The sequence below is a fragment of the Etheostoma cragini genome, chromosome 20 (genome assembly GCF_013103735.1).
Source record: "Etheostoma cragini isolate CJK2018 chromosome 20, CSU_Ecrag_1.0, whole genome shotgun sequence".
Lineage (NCBI taxonomy): Eukaryota > Metazoa > Chordata > Actinopteri > Perciformes > Percidae > Etheostoma > Etheostoma cragini.
In genome coordinates, this window is record NC_048426.1 from 8,447,488 (window position 1) to 8,461,960 (window position 14,473).

The 14,473-nt window shown below is 39.9% G+C and overlaps 1 protein-coding gene across 1 annotated transcript; it reads left to right on the top strand.

Moving 5' to 3' along the window:
* The first annotated feature begins 2,815 nt into the window (after nucleotides 1-2,815).
* Nucleotides 2,816-7,894, top strand: nceh1a (neutral cholesterol ester hydrolase 1a). The gene is made up of 5 exons (XM_034858701.1): nucleotides 2,816-2,956; nucleotides 5,417-5,675; nucleotides 5,892-5,961; nucleotides 6,212-6,383; nucleotides 6,484-7,894. Exons 1-5 carry the CDS (start codon nucleotides 2,816-2,818, stop codon nucleotides 7,102-7,104), a joined length of 1,263 nt encoding a protein of 420 aa, XP_034714592.1. The 3' UTR covers nucleotides 7,105-7,894.
* Nucleotides 7,895-14,473: the final 6,579 nt, after the last annotated feature.

The window sequence follows — 14,473 nt, forward strand, 5'->3', positions numbered from 1 at the left end:
TACTTATAATCATTTCTGCAGCACAAGCCACCTTTGCTGTCCCTCCCATGCTCATCGCGGTGCAAATAATTAACATTGTTTCAAAAATGCTAAAACCTACATAATATTTCTTCTTCTGTCTCTGACCGGTTGCACTGTACGGTGTGCTTATGTGAAATAACATTAATGAAAATAAAAGTTTTACATTTTGGGAAATACGCTCATTTGCTTTCAAGCAAATAAGCAGATTAACACCATTGTCATATCTGTATGTTCAAGATGAAGCTGGAGTAGCCTTATTTTGAAAGGACGGATATATTAGCCCTTTGAAATTTCCCTGTGAAATGTAAAGGGCATTATAAATAAAATGTATTATTATTATTATTATATAGGTTCTGACATCCATCTAGAGTTTGTGTATGGGGTCATCTTCCCATCCATTTCGTTGGGCACTGTAACTGCAAAAAAACACATGTGTCGCTTTCCAAAAGGAACACTGACACAGTCACTGTCATCAGTTTTTTTAAATCAAATATTCCCAACTAGTTTTTCCTTTTTCAGTAAAGACATCACTATAACCTTCTGCCTCCACCTTTCCGTGTCCTCTTCTGAGTACCCCACCTCTGGTCTTCCAGGAGGCTAATCTGACATGGTCTGGTGGTCCAGCTGCTGTGTTTTGGAAAACCAGTCAAGTGCAGGGGGTCAGATCCTCATCAGCTCGTATGTTTGTTTACATTCTCGCACCACACAGGGCCACCAGGGACAGACAGTGTCCATTAAAAGTTCAACCGTGGGAAGAAACAGGGTGACAAATAGCACAGAGAGAGAGAGAGAAAGAGAGAGAGAGAGAGAGAGAGAGAGAGAGAGAGAGAGAGAGAGAGAGAGAGTGAGTGAGTGAGACATTGATATCGAGACTCTTTGCCCTGTGTTTGAAGATGCATGCCACTTAACACTCAATTTGAATTTGGTTGGGGAGCTTTGCTGCATGACTGCCTTTCTCTCTTTGAACTCTGTCAAATAAAAGCAAACGTATCAAAATATGGAATTTGATGTCATGCCAAAACATTGTTGTAATCAATTTTAAAGTCATGCAAACTGCATGTTTTCCAGGGTTGACAAGTTCACTTTTTTTTCCAGTAATGTGAAATTTGCTGTAATTGGTGTGTCCCAGTGAAAATATTGACCACTAAACCAAAAAAAGGAAAAGATTGACCTTTTATCAGACAGAAACATAGGGAGGTAGAGGGATCAATATCCTGGGAATGATTGTGTAATCCGTGTAGTCTGATCTCTTTCCAATAACTTGCTAATCCATTCCAGTAAGACTTCAGTCCAGTATTGATGTGTTACATAAAAGGTGTCTATAGTCAGAGAGAAAACAGGGCCATGACTCCCGATCCTTTCCCCTGTAACTGACCTCTACACCATTAACAGGAATTATCTAAATGTAACAGCTAAATTGATAATTAACTAATAGTCAAAAATTGATACATATAACTAATTCATATGTGTATGAACTATGAATATGCTGTGTTTAAAAAGTATGATCAGACTTCTATTTTATTACTTTTCTTACATTTGAAGGGGATAATTACAAGCACATTGTTAGGATTGCAGGGAATTGACAAATTAGGAGTTGTAACATGTGTGTAAAGTAGCTGCAAAGTGATCGGATGTATTGGAGCGCTTGGGTGGCTCACCTGGTGGCGCGCGCGTCCATGTGCAGGGGATTGGTCCTTGACGTAGGGGCCGCAGGTTTGGTTCCAGCCTGTGGCCCTTTGCTGCACATCATTCCCCCTCTCTCCTCTTTCATGTCTAAGCTGTCCTGTCACAAATAAAGGCATGAAAAAGAAAAGACAAGTAATCATATTTATATCTACTCTATACATCCTGCAGTTCAATAAATTCTGCATTTCCCTGTTTGGTAGGTCACACCAGACTGTACATGTTATGAAATAAATAAAGCAATTATTAATTGTATTAAATTTGCATTTTCAAAACAGTATAGTAGAGATTTTCAATTATCAAAGTATCTGTAATTATACAGTAGATATTTGTACAGTATATAGAGGTATATATGTATATACATATACAGTATATAGATGGACCTATAGCTTCATATGTGTGTTTAAAGTCATGGCTGCACTAACAGCTCTGTTGTGCCTCTCTGTGGTCACAGATATGTTGTACAAATTTGTACCAACCTACAGCTGTCCAAAAAAACTCATTTCCCAGATGCCCATTCGTTGTTGTTGCCACGCAGCCTTCAAAATAAACGGTTTGTGTTTAGGACTGAAGAAGACAACCATACCAAAATACTGTGGATTTTTTTAAAACACTACTACCACAAAAACAATTCCATAGGCTGATAGAATATCAGGGCCATACATTTTTAAACAGTGCTTTACAAACGGGTAACTAAATATGGCTACGTGCTATTTCACTACTAATTTTGAAATTAAAAATTAGCAACCATATTTACTGACTGCAAAGTTTAATGAGTACGGGCATCATTCATAATGAAATATTTTTCTGAATCTGAATCGATTTAAGCCGGATGTTTAAAAAAACATTATTCTATTAATTAAGTTTCCAGACAACTGGCTCGGAGTAAAACGGATATCAGACAAGGCTTTATTTTGAAGATTTCCAACGGAAGTCTGGTCCATCCCATCAAGTGATTTCTAGAGCTTTATCTGTGGAGCCTGGTTGGCCCTCCCAGGCCCTCCAGTAACAGATCAGAGAGGAGAAGCTGCTAGAGTCTGGACCCTCTGTCTGTCTTCTGTCAGCTCGTCTCTGATCCACTGAAGACGCCAGAGCTGCTGTCACGTCCAGGATGAGGCTGCTGCCAGTTGTTGTTACAGTGTCACTAACGGTGGCGCTCGCTTATTACGTTTACATCCCGCTGCCGGATGCCATCCAGGAGCCGTGGAAGCTGATGATGCTGGACGCTGGGTTCCGAACAACGATGCACCTGGTGAGAGAGGAGATGTTTTCATTGGGAATACGCTGTGGTAGCCTACATGTACTGCAGGTGTATTTAACTGATTTAACTTCAGATATGATTATATTACATTCTGCCCAAATTAATAGGCTACTATAGTATTTACAAATATAATTTACGGCTGCACGATATGTGATAACGTTGTTCAATATGCGCGATAATAATTGCGATTTTTGCCTTTATTGCTGTCAGTATTCTGCTAAAATAAAAATAAAGTGCTTGTTGAATCAAAAGACCTTGACGAGAAAATCCTTTCCAAAGTTATTTTATTCAGTATTACATTGACCATAAAAGGCAACAATAAAAGAATGGCACTTTAAAGTTGTCTAGGCTACTCTCGTTCAACTAACTCCAAACATCTCTAGTGTTGCGCGATAGTATGTCCCAGCCGATCGCGATGTCAATTCAATTCAATTTTTATTTATAGTACCAATTCATAACAAGAGTTATCTCAAGACACTTTACAGATAGAGTAGGTCTAGACCATACTTCAGAACACGCTTTGTTGTCTAAGTTGATTTTGGGATATAGATAGAAAAACAATAATATATAGTGCAGCCCTAATATCATTGGTAGCAGGTGTTTTCCAAATATACTATAAAAAGGCTAGTTGCATGTACTGCGTGTTTGAAAAAAACCCCAGCTATTGTATACAGGTGGCATTGTTAGACAATCAGTAACATAAAGACATGGACTTTGATCCTACCTTCTTATGCCAAAGATACACTCTGACATGCCTTAGCTCAGTAGCTATAGAAAATATAGCATAAACAGTGTCTGGCAGTGTCTATGTTTTTAAGTAGTGTATTCTCAGAGCAGGTGTCACGTACATGGAGTGACACACAGCTGTAAATTATCTGAGGCACATCATGTCCTGGTACACCTCTACATGGTGAACCGTTACGGAATTTATGAATGGAGTTATTTATGGTCCACAGGGCTTCTCTTCGCCATCATTTCTTTTCATGCTTGTATCCATTAAGTCACATTAGTGACAGCAGTGTAAAATGATTTTTTTTGTAAAAGAGCTTATTCTTTACATTGACAGTTTGATTTTGAAACGGCCACGCTGTTTGCCATGGTGCTAATCTGTTGCAAAGCAGAGTGGGAGGGAGTTTAATCTGGCCCGGTATGAGGACAACCAATTCTCAACCCTGAACTTTGTTCTACATTTTGAAAATGGCACACAAGGTGAAGAGTGATAACAGCTATTGACACACTGGCTGCGGGAGTTTGCCGATTAATGTTGGTTAAAATGGTTTTAAAATGCACTGAGATAAAATGCTCTGCTCTCGTAGGGAATTGGGTTGGGAACCGGAGGGTCACTGGTTCAAGTGTGGATTGGTGGCTGGAGAGATGCTGCTCTACCTCCTGGGGACTGCCATGTGCTCTTGAGCAAGGCCTATGACCTATCAATTCCCGTCAATAAAGTATAACAGGGTAAATCCTGAATAGTGCATACACTTTCAGCTGTGAGGTATCTTTGTAAGTCATTTTAAGTAGAGATGTTCCAATACCCAAACCAGTAGCTAAAACGCTGGTATCTGGATCGGGATATACTGGAGTTTATGCACCGATCCGATACCACGTAAAGAAAAAAACTAAAGAAATTCTCCTTTAAAGTAGTTTATTTATGTTCTTTTTCCGTTATAACTGACCGGCAAACTGGATAATAAAAGAAGGTTCTGTGGCGTTCATTATTTGTGTTTGTTCATGTTTCCCAAAGATAGAAACCATATCACATCCATACAGGGATAGTAGTATACAGCTGTTAAAACATAATCAAATATATGACAAACTGGTATCGGATCAGTCCTCGGTATTGGCCGATAAGCAAGTTCAAGTATTTTCTAATACTTCTAACTTCTCTTATTGTAAGTCGCAAGTGCACAACCCCCCCGGTCAAGAAAAAAACGGGCTCCCCACCCAGGCCACGGTATAGTACGAACACTGGTTACAGGGTCAGATGGCCAGAGATTCAAAAGTCAAATATCTGGCCGCATAAGTAGAATTTCAAAACTATGTAACTTTTCCCGCTTTTGTGCTCCTACAAGTTGGAAGCGGAATTGTCCCATTATGTCTCATTGGAACTACAGATCTGCTACCCGATCTGGCAAACTTGCATAGTGTCATTATAGCCGATAGAGAGCCGCAAAGTGAATGCAGAATTGCCGTTCACCCTGTTACTATGCCAAGCAGCTGTGTCTGTTGGCCTTGGATGAACCCGACTATTGAGACAGTCGGAGATGTTTGCGGGGAGGAGGGCAGACATGCAGAGACACATCAGTAAGTTAAAGTGCAGAGAGACAGAGGTGACTGGGTGAGACAGTCGTGTCCCAAGAGATGAATCCATTTTGTCTGTTCCCAAATTCATTTCTCCTACATGCTGTTTTCTTTGCCTTAATATGTCTTTGATCTGTTTTCCATTTTCAGGCCTCTTTAAAGTCTTCGCTGGGTTTGGACCATTACATCACGTCAATCAGGCAGTCCTCAGACCGGTTTGAAGGCATGATGAAGGGGCTGAGCAGCTCTGAGTCCGGCACAGGAGGGGTCATGCCCGGAGTCAAAGTCAGCGACATCACTTTCGCCGGCGTCCCGGTCCGTGTCTACGAGCCCCCGGCTGGAGGGGAGGGTCACCTGAGGAGAGGGCTGATGTTTTTTCATGGAGGAGGCTGGGCCCTCGGCAGTGCCAGTGAGCATGGACATTCCGGTTGTCTACAAGTACAAATGGAAGAAATTGAATCAAAAAAAAATAACTTTCCAAAATTTGAAATCATGGAAGCATTTATATCACAATATATAATCACACGGTTTTTGCATATTTGAAACTGCAATAAATTCAGCAACATTTTTCTTTTTGTTCACTTAACTTTTTTCACACTTCTCCATCTCTCCCGCACTTCCTCAGAAAAGGGGTCGTATGATACCATCAACCAGATGTTGTCCGACGAACTCAACGCTGTCGTGGTTTCTGTTGAGTAAGTGTGTAGCTTATAGAGACAGAAGCACATTTTAAGATATATAAAAACATATAATTGCTGTACTCAGACCTTAGAAAGCACCCTTTCCGAGCTATAGATGAGGTTATCAAAGTGCTTTCACAGGTTGTGCTCTTGTAGACAAGTGAACTTATCTTCATGTGTAAAATTGGCTGAGTGACTCTTTAAATACAAAAAAGTGTTAGTATTCTAAGCCTCTACTCACCATTTGCAACCACTGTGTGTGTAGGTACCGTCTGTATCCAGAGGTGCACTTTCCAGTGCCGTATTTAGACTGCCTTGTCGCTGCCAAGCACTTCTTGTCCCCAGAGGTCCAGGCCAGGTATGCAGTTGACCCTGAGCGTGTGGCTGTGGCAGGTGACAGCGCTGGAGGAAACCTGGCTGCTGCGGTCGCTCAGGAGGTATACACCGTAGCCTAACCTCCTGGAAGAATGTGTGTAACAATAAGCTGTGAATATAAATCAAGAGATTGAGGCCTTACATGTTTTTACATTGTGCCAGATTTCCATCGATGACACTATGAGTGTGAAATTCAGCGTCCAGGCATTGATCTACCCAGTGCTCCAGGCTCTGGACTTCAACACGCCCTCCTACTTGCAGAACCAAAATATACCCATCCTCTACCGGCACCTTATGGTCCGCTTCTGGCTGCAGTACCTCGGTGCTGACCTCTCCCTGCAGTCTCAGTTGGTGGCGAACAACCACAGCTCCTTACACAACTCAAACATCACCCCAGAGCTGAGGGCGCGGATAGACTGGACCGTCCTCCTGCCCCCGAAACACAAGAAGAACTACAGGCCTCTGATTGTGGAAAAGGGTTCACAGGAGGCAGGGAAGGAGATGCCAAGGCTGCTGGATGTGAGGGTGTCACCACTGTTGGCAGGACCGGAGGTTTTGGCTAAATGCCCTCGAGCGTACATCCTAACATGCGAGTATGACGTGTTGAGGGATGATGGCCTGATGTATGCGCGGCGCTTACAGGACGCGGGCGTCACGGTTACCCAAGAGCACTATGACGACGGCTTCCACGGATGTTTCACCTTTATAACCTGGCCAATGGAATTCGATGTAGGGAAGCGGGCACTCAGGGGTTACCTCAACTGGCTGCAGAACAACCTGTGAGAGTGTGTTTGTGTGTGTGCAAGTGAGTGAAAGAGTCTTTATGAGTGCATGCATGTGTGTGTGATTGTTTTACTGATAGGAGTGAACTAGTCCTTGCTTAATGAATCTGAGCTCTTTTGTTTAAAATAGAAGCTCCTCCGGCACGCACGCACACACACACACACACACACACACACACACACACACACACACACACACACACACACACACACACCCTCTCACTATCTTTGTGGGGACCCGCCATTGACATAATGCATTCACTAGCCACTTACCCTAACCTTAACCATCACAACTAAATGCCTACCCTTAACCCTTACCCGAATTCTAACCCTAATCCCAAAACCAAGTCTTAACCCTTTAACAGCCCTTTAAAGTTGTGGGGTCTAGAATTTTGCCCCACAAAGCTATCCAGGCCCACAAGTATGCTTTATTCCCGGTTTTTAGACCCCATGAATGTAGTAACCCCCCCCCCCCCCCCCCCCCCCCCCCCCCCCCCCCAACACACACACACAAGATTACAGACATGTTTGCTGGCAGTGGACAAGGGCAAATATGTTAACATGAACATGGCTAACACTGTGACCAGCTAACAAACATACCCAATAGATGCACAGCCACAAGCTTTCCACTAATGGACAAATGAATCAGGTGCTTCCACTGGGACACTAGGGACCACGTCAGATCAGAACACTCCTTCGTAGCTACAAATGAGCAACATACTTCCCGTGTAATTTGTTTCATACTTAACTTGTAGAATAAAACAAACAAAAATTGATGTTAGCAGTGCTTTTAACATTTATTTTTTTAACTAATTCTGTGACCCAGCAAGTTACTCTATGTTCAGTACTGCACCCCTTTGGTCCAGAGACTGAAATATCTCAACAGCTATTGGATTGATTGCCTTGACATGTTAAACAGATTTTGTCTAGAGGATAAATTATGTAGTAGTGAATGTAACATACATAACATACATAATGCATCTAGGTTATTAAGTGTGGTTCCACACTCTGTTGATTATAGTCACTTTATGTAATGACTGTTTGGGGATCACGGTCCTTTTAAATGTTGGCTATGCGTGAGGATGTGGGTTTGTTGCCGGACAGCGCCTTTTTTCGGCTGTGTAGATTTTTTTGCTTAATAACAGTCACGCATTTGTATTCTCCGTGTGACAAATTCTCTCTTTGTGTTTTGTTACAATTTCCACAAAATCATAATTACTTTAGTGAACCCCTGACTTTTTCTCTAGTGCCACCATTAGGTTAACATTTGTGGTTTTGCAGTGATATGTAAACTATCAGATGGATTAGAAAATTTGCTACGAGCATTTATGGATTCCTCCAATCATTTTAATAACTTTGTTGATCCCTTAACTTTTGCCCAAAACACTTGCAAAACCTATCATCCAATCCGCCTCAGCTGTACGTTTTATATTTAGTACTGATTATCAAATGTTGGCATGATGACATGCTAAATTAAGATAGGGAACATGGAAAACATTATCTGCTTAGCATCAGCACTTTAGTATTGTCGGTGTGAGCATGTTAGCATGCTGACATTAGCATTTAGCTAAGCAGGCCTTCAGCCTCACTAGCATGGCTGTCGACTCCTGTTGAAGTAAAGTAACAACCAAGTTCACGTCAAACATGGGACTGATACAATTTGTAAATTACATATTTTTAAGGAGGAATTCGTTACCTTTCTTGTGAGCTTTTTGTGTGTTCACCGCTGTAATAAACACTCTTGCACCACAAGAGGTGATGTCCTTCCCAAAAGATGATGCTTGACAATCACTAACAAAATGCACTATTTACTTAAGTTTCATTCTGTTTATTGTTCACAGTGTTCGAATTACGGCACATTTTTTGTATCTGAACATGCCTTTACTATGCATTAACATTTTGTGATTTAAATGTGCTCCATTGACAGTAGCAGTTCCAAAATGAGTAATATACATCATTCTCCTCAAAATCTGCTCTGCTGGGTCAGCACAGGAGTGGTCAGATGTCTACACATATATAGAACCACTTCTAAAATGTTTAAAAAGTAACATACAGGACATCTGGATCTGCATGCATTTAAACTGAAAGGCTTCATTTTACTTCTAAATGTAATTTTCCGGTATCTCGCTGTTATGATTTATGAAGGAACTGATGAAGGGTGTCAATAATAAATGTGAAGTCATATTTATGAAGTACAAATTGTTTTCTTTATTTGTTCCTTAAAAAAAATCCATTTCCAAATAAACATCATTAGCCTGTGCTGTTTATTATGTTAACTGTTATTTTATAACTATGTTTCTTTTTCATGTTTCCCAGAACAAAAGTAAAAAAGTGTTCATGTTGCACCTGTGCAGTAAATGGAGGTTGTGTGTGACTGAAGTGACGTTCACTTTGACTGTTGCACATGATTCGGTGTCAAGTACTTTTGGTAACATGGGCCTTGTAAAAGTTAAAAAAAATAAAAATAAACTTGTGATGATTATCATTTATTGTAGAAATAAGGCAACATCTTACAGAGTAATGTTTAGCTACAGTAAATCAACCGAGAAAATGCTCATTATGCATCAAAATGATGCTTAAGTGAATGAATTGGACCAATGCCTGCTGTTAATTACTGAAATCAATCTGCCGCTGCTATCTGTGAAACAACTTATATGTTTATATATAAAGGGCACCAATTATAATTTATACAAAGAGTTCAAATAGACTGTAATAACAGACAAAAAATACTAATTACTTTATACCACTGATTATTTCCAGGGCCTCAGTGCATTCATTACATAGTTATATACCACCTTTATCTTATGTATATTACATAAAATTACTTGTAGGTACATCAAATAATTGGTGGATATGCTTTCCAACTATTAAAAAAGTAATGAAAAGTTATTCTCCTACGTTTTTTATTAGTAACAGAAGGCAACCCAGAGGAAAAAAAGTTCCCTTCAGGTCGAATTTAAACACACAACAGTGTGTGGTTTTGATGACACAGCTGCTAATTAGATAATTCATGTTGCATGTGAACTCTACATGCTATTACTGCATGCTAGGGAGAATGTGTAGAGCCCCCAAGGCTCTCACACCTGCACCTGCTCTCATTTTTAGGATCTCACATGTTTGTTTTGTTTTTTACCTAGAGTCAAGGGTTTAGCACTAAATTGTAGGCCCTGCAGAAAGGCATTTTCTAAAGGCCCCTTCCTGCATCCACAGCTATTTATCCTAGCTCATTTGGGGCCCTCCTCACATGAGGGCCCTTGGTACTCAGTCCCCTTCCACTCCATTTCTTGGTCCTAAAATGCAGCAGCACCAATAATTAATGCAACAACCCCCTCTAGTGGTCTGAGAACATTATGACTCTTATGGTCTTCATTAAACACACATTTGGAAACCACTGGTGGAGCTAGGCACATTTACTCAGATTCTGTACTTAAAAGCAACTTTAAAGTCACTGTACTTTAATTAAGTATATCCATTTTTTGTTACTTTATACATCGAGAGGCATATGTTGTTCTGTTTACTTGACTACTTAAATATGACACATTACTAAACTACCCAACAGCGTGTAAAATAGTTAAAATGAGTTACTCCTCAAACAGGTATAACAATAAAATGTTACTTACATGAATGTATTAGCAAGAGCACTACAATAATAAAAATATTAGTAAAAAAACACTCACAGGGGCCATTGGTCTGCATGTTAAATACTTTTACTTTAGTAAGTATATTTAGCTGAGAACTCTTCTGTAATTCAGGGCAACATTTTGAATGCAGGACTTTCATTTTTAATGAATTTTTAAAATTTTTGTATTGCTACTTTTATTTATTTTTTAGTAAAGAATTTGAACTCTACCTTCACAACTGTCTGACATTACACTTGAGGGGGGGGGGGGCACTGAATGCATTCTTTTTGATACCTACATTTTTATTACAATCCTCATAACTGCAAACCTAAACGCAATCCTGATGCTGAAGTCTCAATTTAAAATCAAACATTATACTGGCTACATTTGGCCAAATGTCCCGGATGAAAAATATTAAATGTAGATCATAGAAATTAAGGATTGTGAATTACATATAAATCTGTATTGGCTCCGTATTATCACATTCAGATCCAGTAGTTTCCTATCAGGGAAACACCCTTCCACTGACACGCTGACTAAGTCACTGGCAACTGTCTGCGTGCATTGTGCTGCTGTAGCATTTTTCAGCACTGGTCTTTGTTTTATAAATGAGACAATGAGCAGCGCTCAGAAGGGAATTTTAGGGAGATTCCATGACATTAACGAGGAACGTTGGGAGGAGAAGCCTCAGGGGACGGAAAAAGGGAGTGGAGGGACAGAGGAGGGTAGATGGAGCGGGATTTGGACTAGCTTTAAATCCATTAAATGCCTTCTGGGTGTTCAATCAAAGCTCTCTGCTTCACTCTACCAAATGTACATATTTTCAAAAGTTGATTCGGATCTTAATAAAATATGTCGTGCTCCCCTCTTCAGGGGTGACACTGCCTTCATTTCTATCAGAGACGCAACAGCTCTCCTTAAGCTTTCCTGTTTCCAATTGTTCTTGTAACTGATTTGAGATTGTTTGGTTTGAAATATAGTTTTATCAGAGTCACTGAACAGTTACACATGTGTAACTGTTACTATGTGTTCCTCACAGAAAGACATAAGGTTTTGGTGATTTTGGTGTTAACCAAAATTTGTTCCAGTTTAAGGATAAAAACCCTGGAGAAAAATCCTTCAGATTTTCCTGAAATAAAACCCTGTATTCAATCCTCTTTGTGGTCAGTGGTCTTTTAGCAATAGCTAGTCAATATATACATGTTGTAATTAACCCTTGTGTTGTCCTCCTGGGTCAAAAACGGTCAAATGTTTTACATTTAGTCCCTTTTTCAGACTTTATTTTAAGTTTTCACTAACACCACATTAATACCACTTGTCTTACACTACTTTTTTGGAAATCATGGTCAATAACCCTCGTTTACATACAATTATACCTAATATTTTAATTAAAAAAGCAGAAATTATTAATTATTTTAACTAATAGTTAAGATCAGAGGAACGTACAGATGAGTCCGGTCAGGAATGAATGTGATCAATTGTATTTGCAAAGAGCGTTGTATAGAATCCATTCCGTTTTTTGTGGTAATTTGGTTAAAAAGAAACCCATATTTCAGATATAGACAATTTTAAAGGGGTCAAATTTGACGCCATTCCAGCCTTCACGTGTATTCACAGGAAACGATGCTGTATAGGATTTTATCTCATTCATATTAGCCTCACTGTTTACTGTTTACTCTCCCCACAGCCAAAAAATTGGAAATACTTTTCAAAAATAATAATAATACAACATCCTCATCAAACCACACTTGTTGCTTTTAAATATTGGTTATTGGTAAGGGTAAGACAAACAAGATATTACATGTTAATTACAGAGCTTTGGAGGTGCTGGTAGGCAGACAATGTTACCTTTACACAGAGCCATTTATGCTAAGCTAAGCTAACTGGCTGCTGCTTGTAACTTCATGCCACATCTTCTCATTTAACTCTGCAAGTAAATTTCCCCAAAATGCTAATCTATTACCTTTGACTTTCAAAACACCGCAGGACAAAAGACAGTCAGGCCCGGCTGCATGTTTGGACATATACGCAGAGGTCAAAGGTCAGCGGGTGACTGGACCTAGGAGTAAGAAATAACAACATGATAAGAAAAAAAACTATTTAATGACTCATTTCTACAGAAATTCCACACAAATACCATTTGCCATGGGACTGTAGACAGGCATGTCTCTCAGGGTGTCATCTTCCCTGCCCGAGGCCAGATTGTCTTCAGACATCCGTCACCTTCTCCTCTAGTTCTCTCTGACAAGCCTGAGAATGGACTCACCTAATGCAACACAGGAACCTCTTATCACCTCGTTTGCATCTTGATCGGTGAAAAAAAACAAAAAACAATCTGTTGCTGTTGTACTAGCTTACACTTGCAACATTTTCAGTTGTCCCTGGTACAGCACTACCTACCTGTGTGCCAGTGTGTCACACATGCTTTAACGTGGGTCCTGATTGGGAGGTTGGGAGGGCCGTGCACATCCAGGATCTGTGAACTCCTTCAGCTCCACTAACACTTCCTCACACTGACAATGGAGCAGGGGCTAGAGGTGAAGGAATGAAAGTAACGGAACCACCAGGACTCAATTAAGGTTAAGCTCTGCAGATTGAATGACTCCCCTGAGACAAAGACTGCTCGCTGTAGGGCTACACGTTCTCTCAGATCACTCCGCAAACAATGGGCACTAATCAAATAGGATTCTCTCAGATCACTTCACAATGGCAGGAAAGAGAAAAAAAGGGCCATTTTTTCCATCTTACTTTAAGATGCTGAGTATCTGCTACCTACACAGGCTTTTGGTCACTACAACATTGTTGTTTTCTCTGTTTTTTTTATTTTTAAATCCAGCAACAGCCATTTAGAGGTACTTCACTTTGCAATGCAACAATCAAGAGCAAACACCAGGTGTGACATTTTATTGCACGGTATTTGTGGTACATTAATTCATTTGATCTGCAGCTGTTTAACACCAAGGAGACATGCAGTTATTCTCAAATTAAAAGTTGAAAAAAATAGGATTAATTTACTCACAAAAGGCCACATATCTTACAAAAACACATCCCTTTTTACCGTTACCAGAGCCTCCGCGCTACACTCACCCTAAACGCCTCATTCGACCAACATAGTTGTCTCATGTTGCCTTCAGCAGCTCCACATTTTTGGTAGTCATAAAATCAATGTGTACTGTAATGAAGTCATTTTGTCGGGAAGTAATAAGTAAATGAACCCAGTTACAAATTGCGACAGATGTTGGGCCATTTGGCATTGAAGTGGACCAAAGATTCTCTGAACCACATGAAGTAGTAAACAATGTAAAGTACTGGAAAAACTACTGCCTTCTACTAACATCTGCTACACATAACTAAAGGATGTTATGCTTTAACAATGTAACGCTAGAAGAAAAAGAAAACATTCTACCTTTTCTATCTGTGTAAAGCCCAATACACACAATGCCTTTTTGGATTTAAGGCATCAGTCAAATCTATCATTTTAGATTTGATAGATATGATTATTTTAAACCTTTAGATCTCAACTTATTAGACAAAAGGGGATCAAAAGTCCTTAAAGTGTTGAGGGGGGAATAGACCTTTAACACATATACTGTAACTCCTTGATAACTGGGTAAACTCCATCTGCCGATAAAGGTATGGGATCTGATTGAATGTCCCAGAGTAGTTACCGAATGGACCTTAAAATATAATCTGTAAAATGGCCTAGCTGTAAATCTTGGCACAGGTATATGTATCCGAAATATTTTCTAT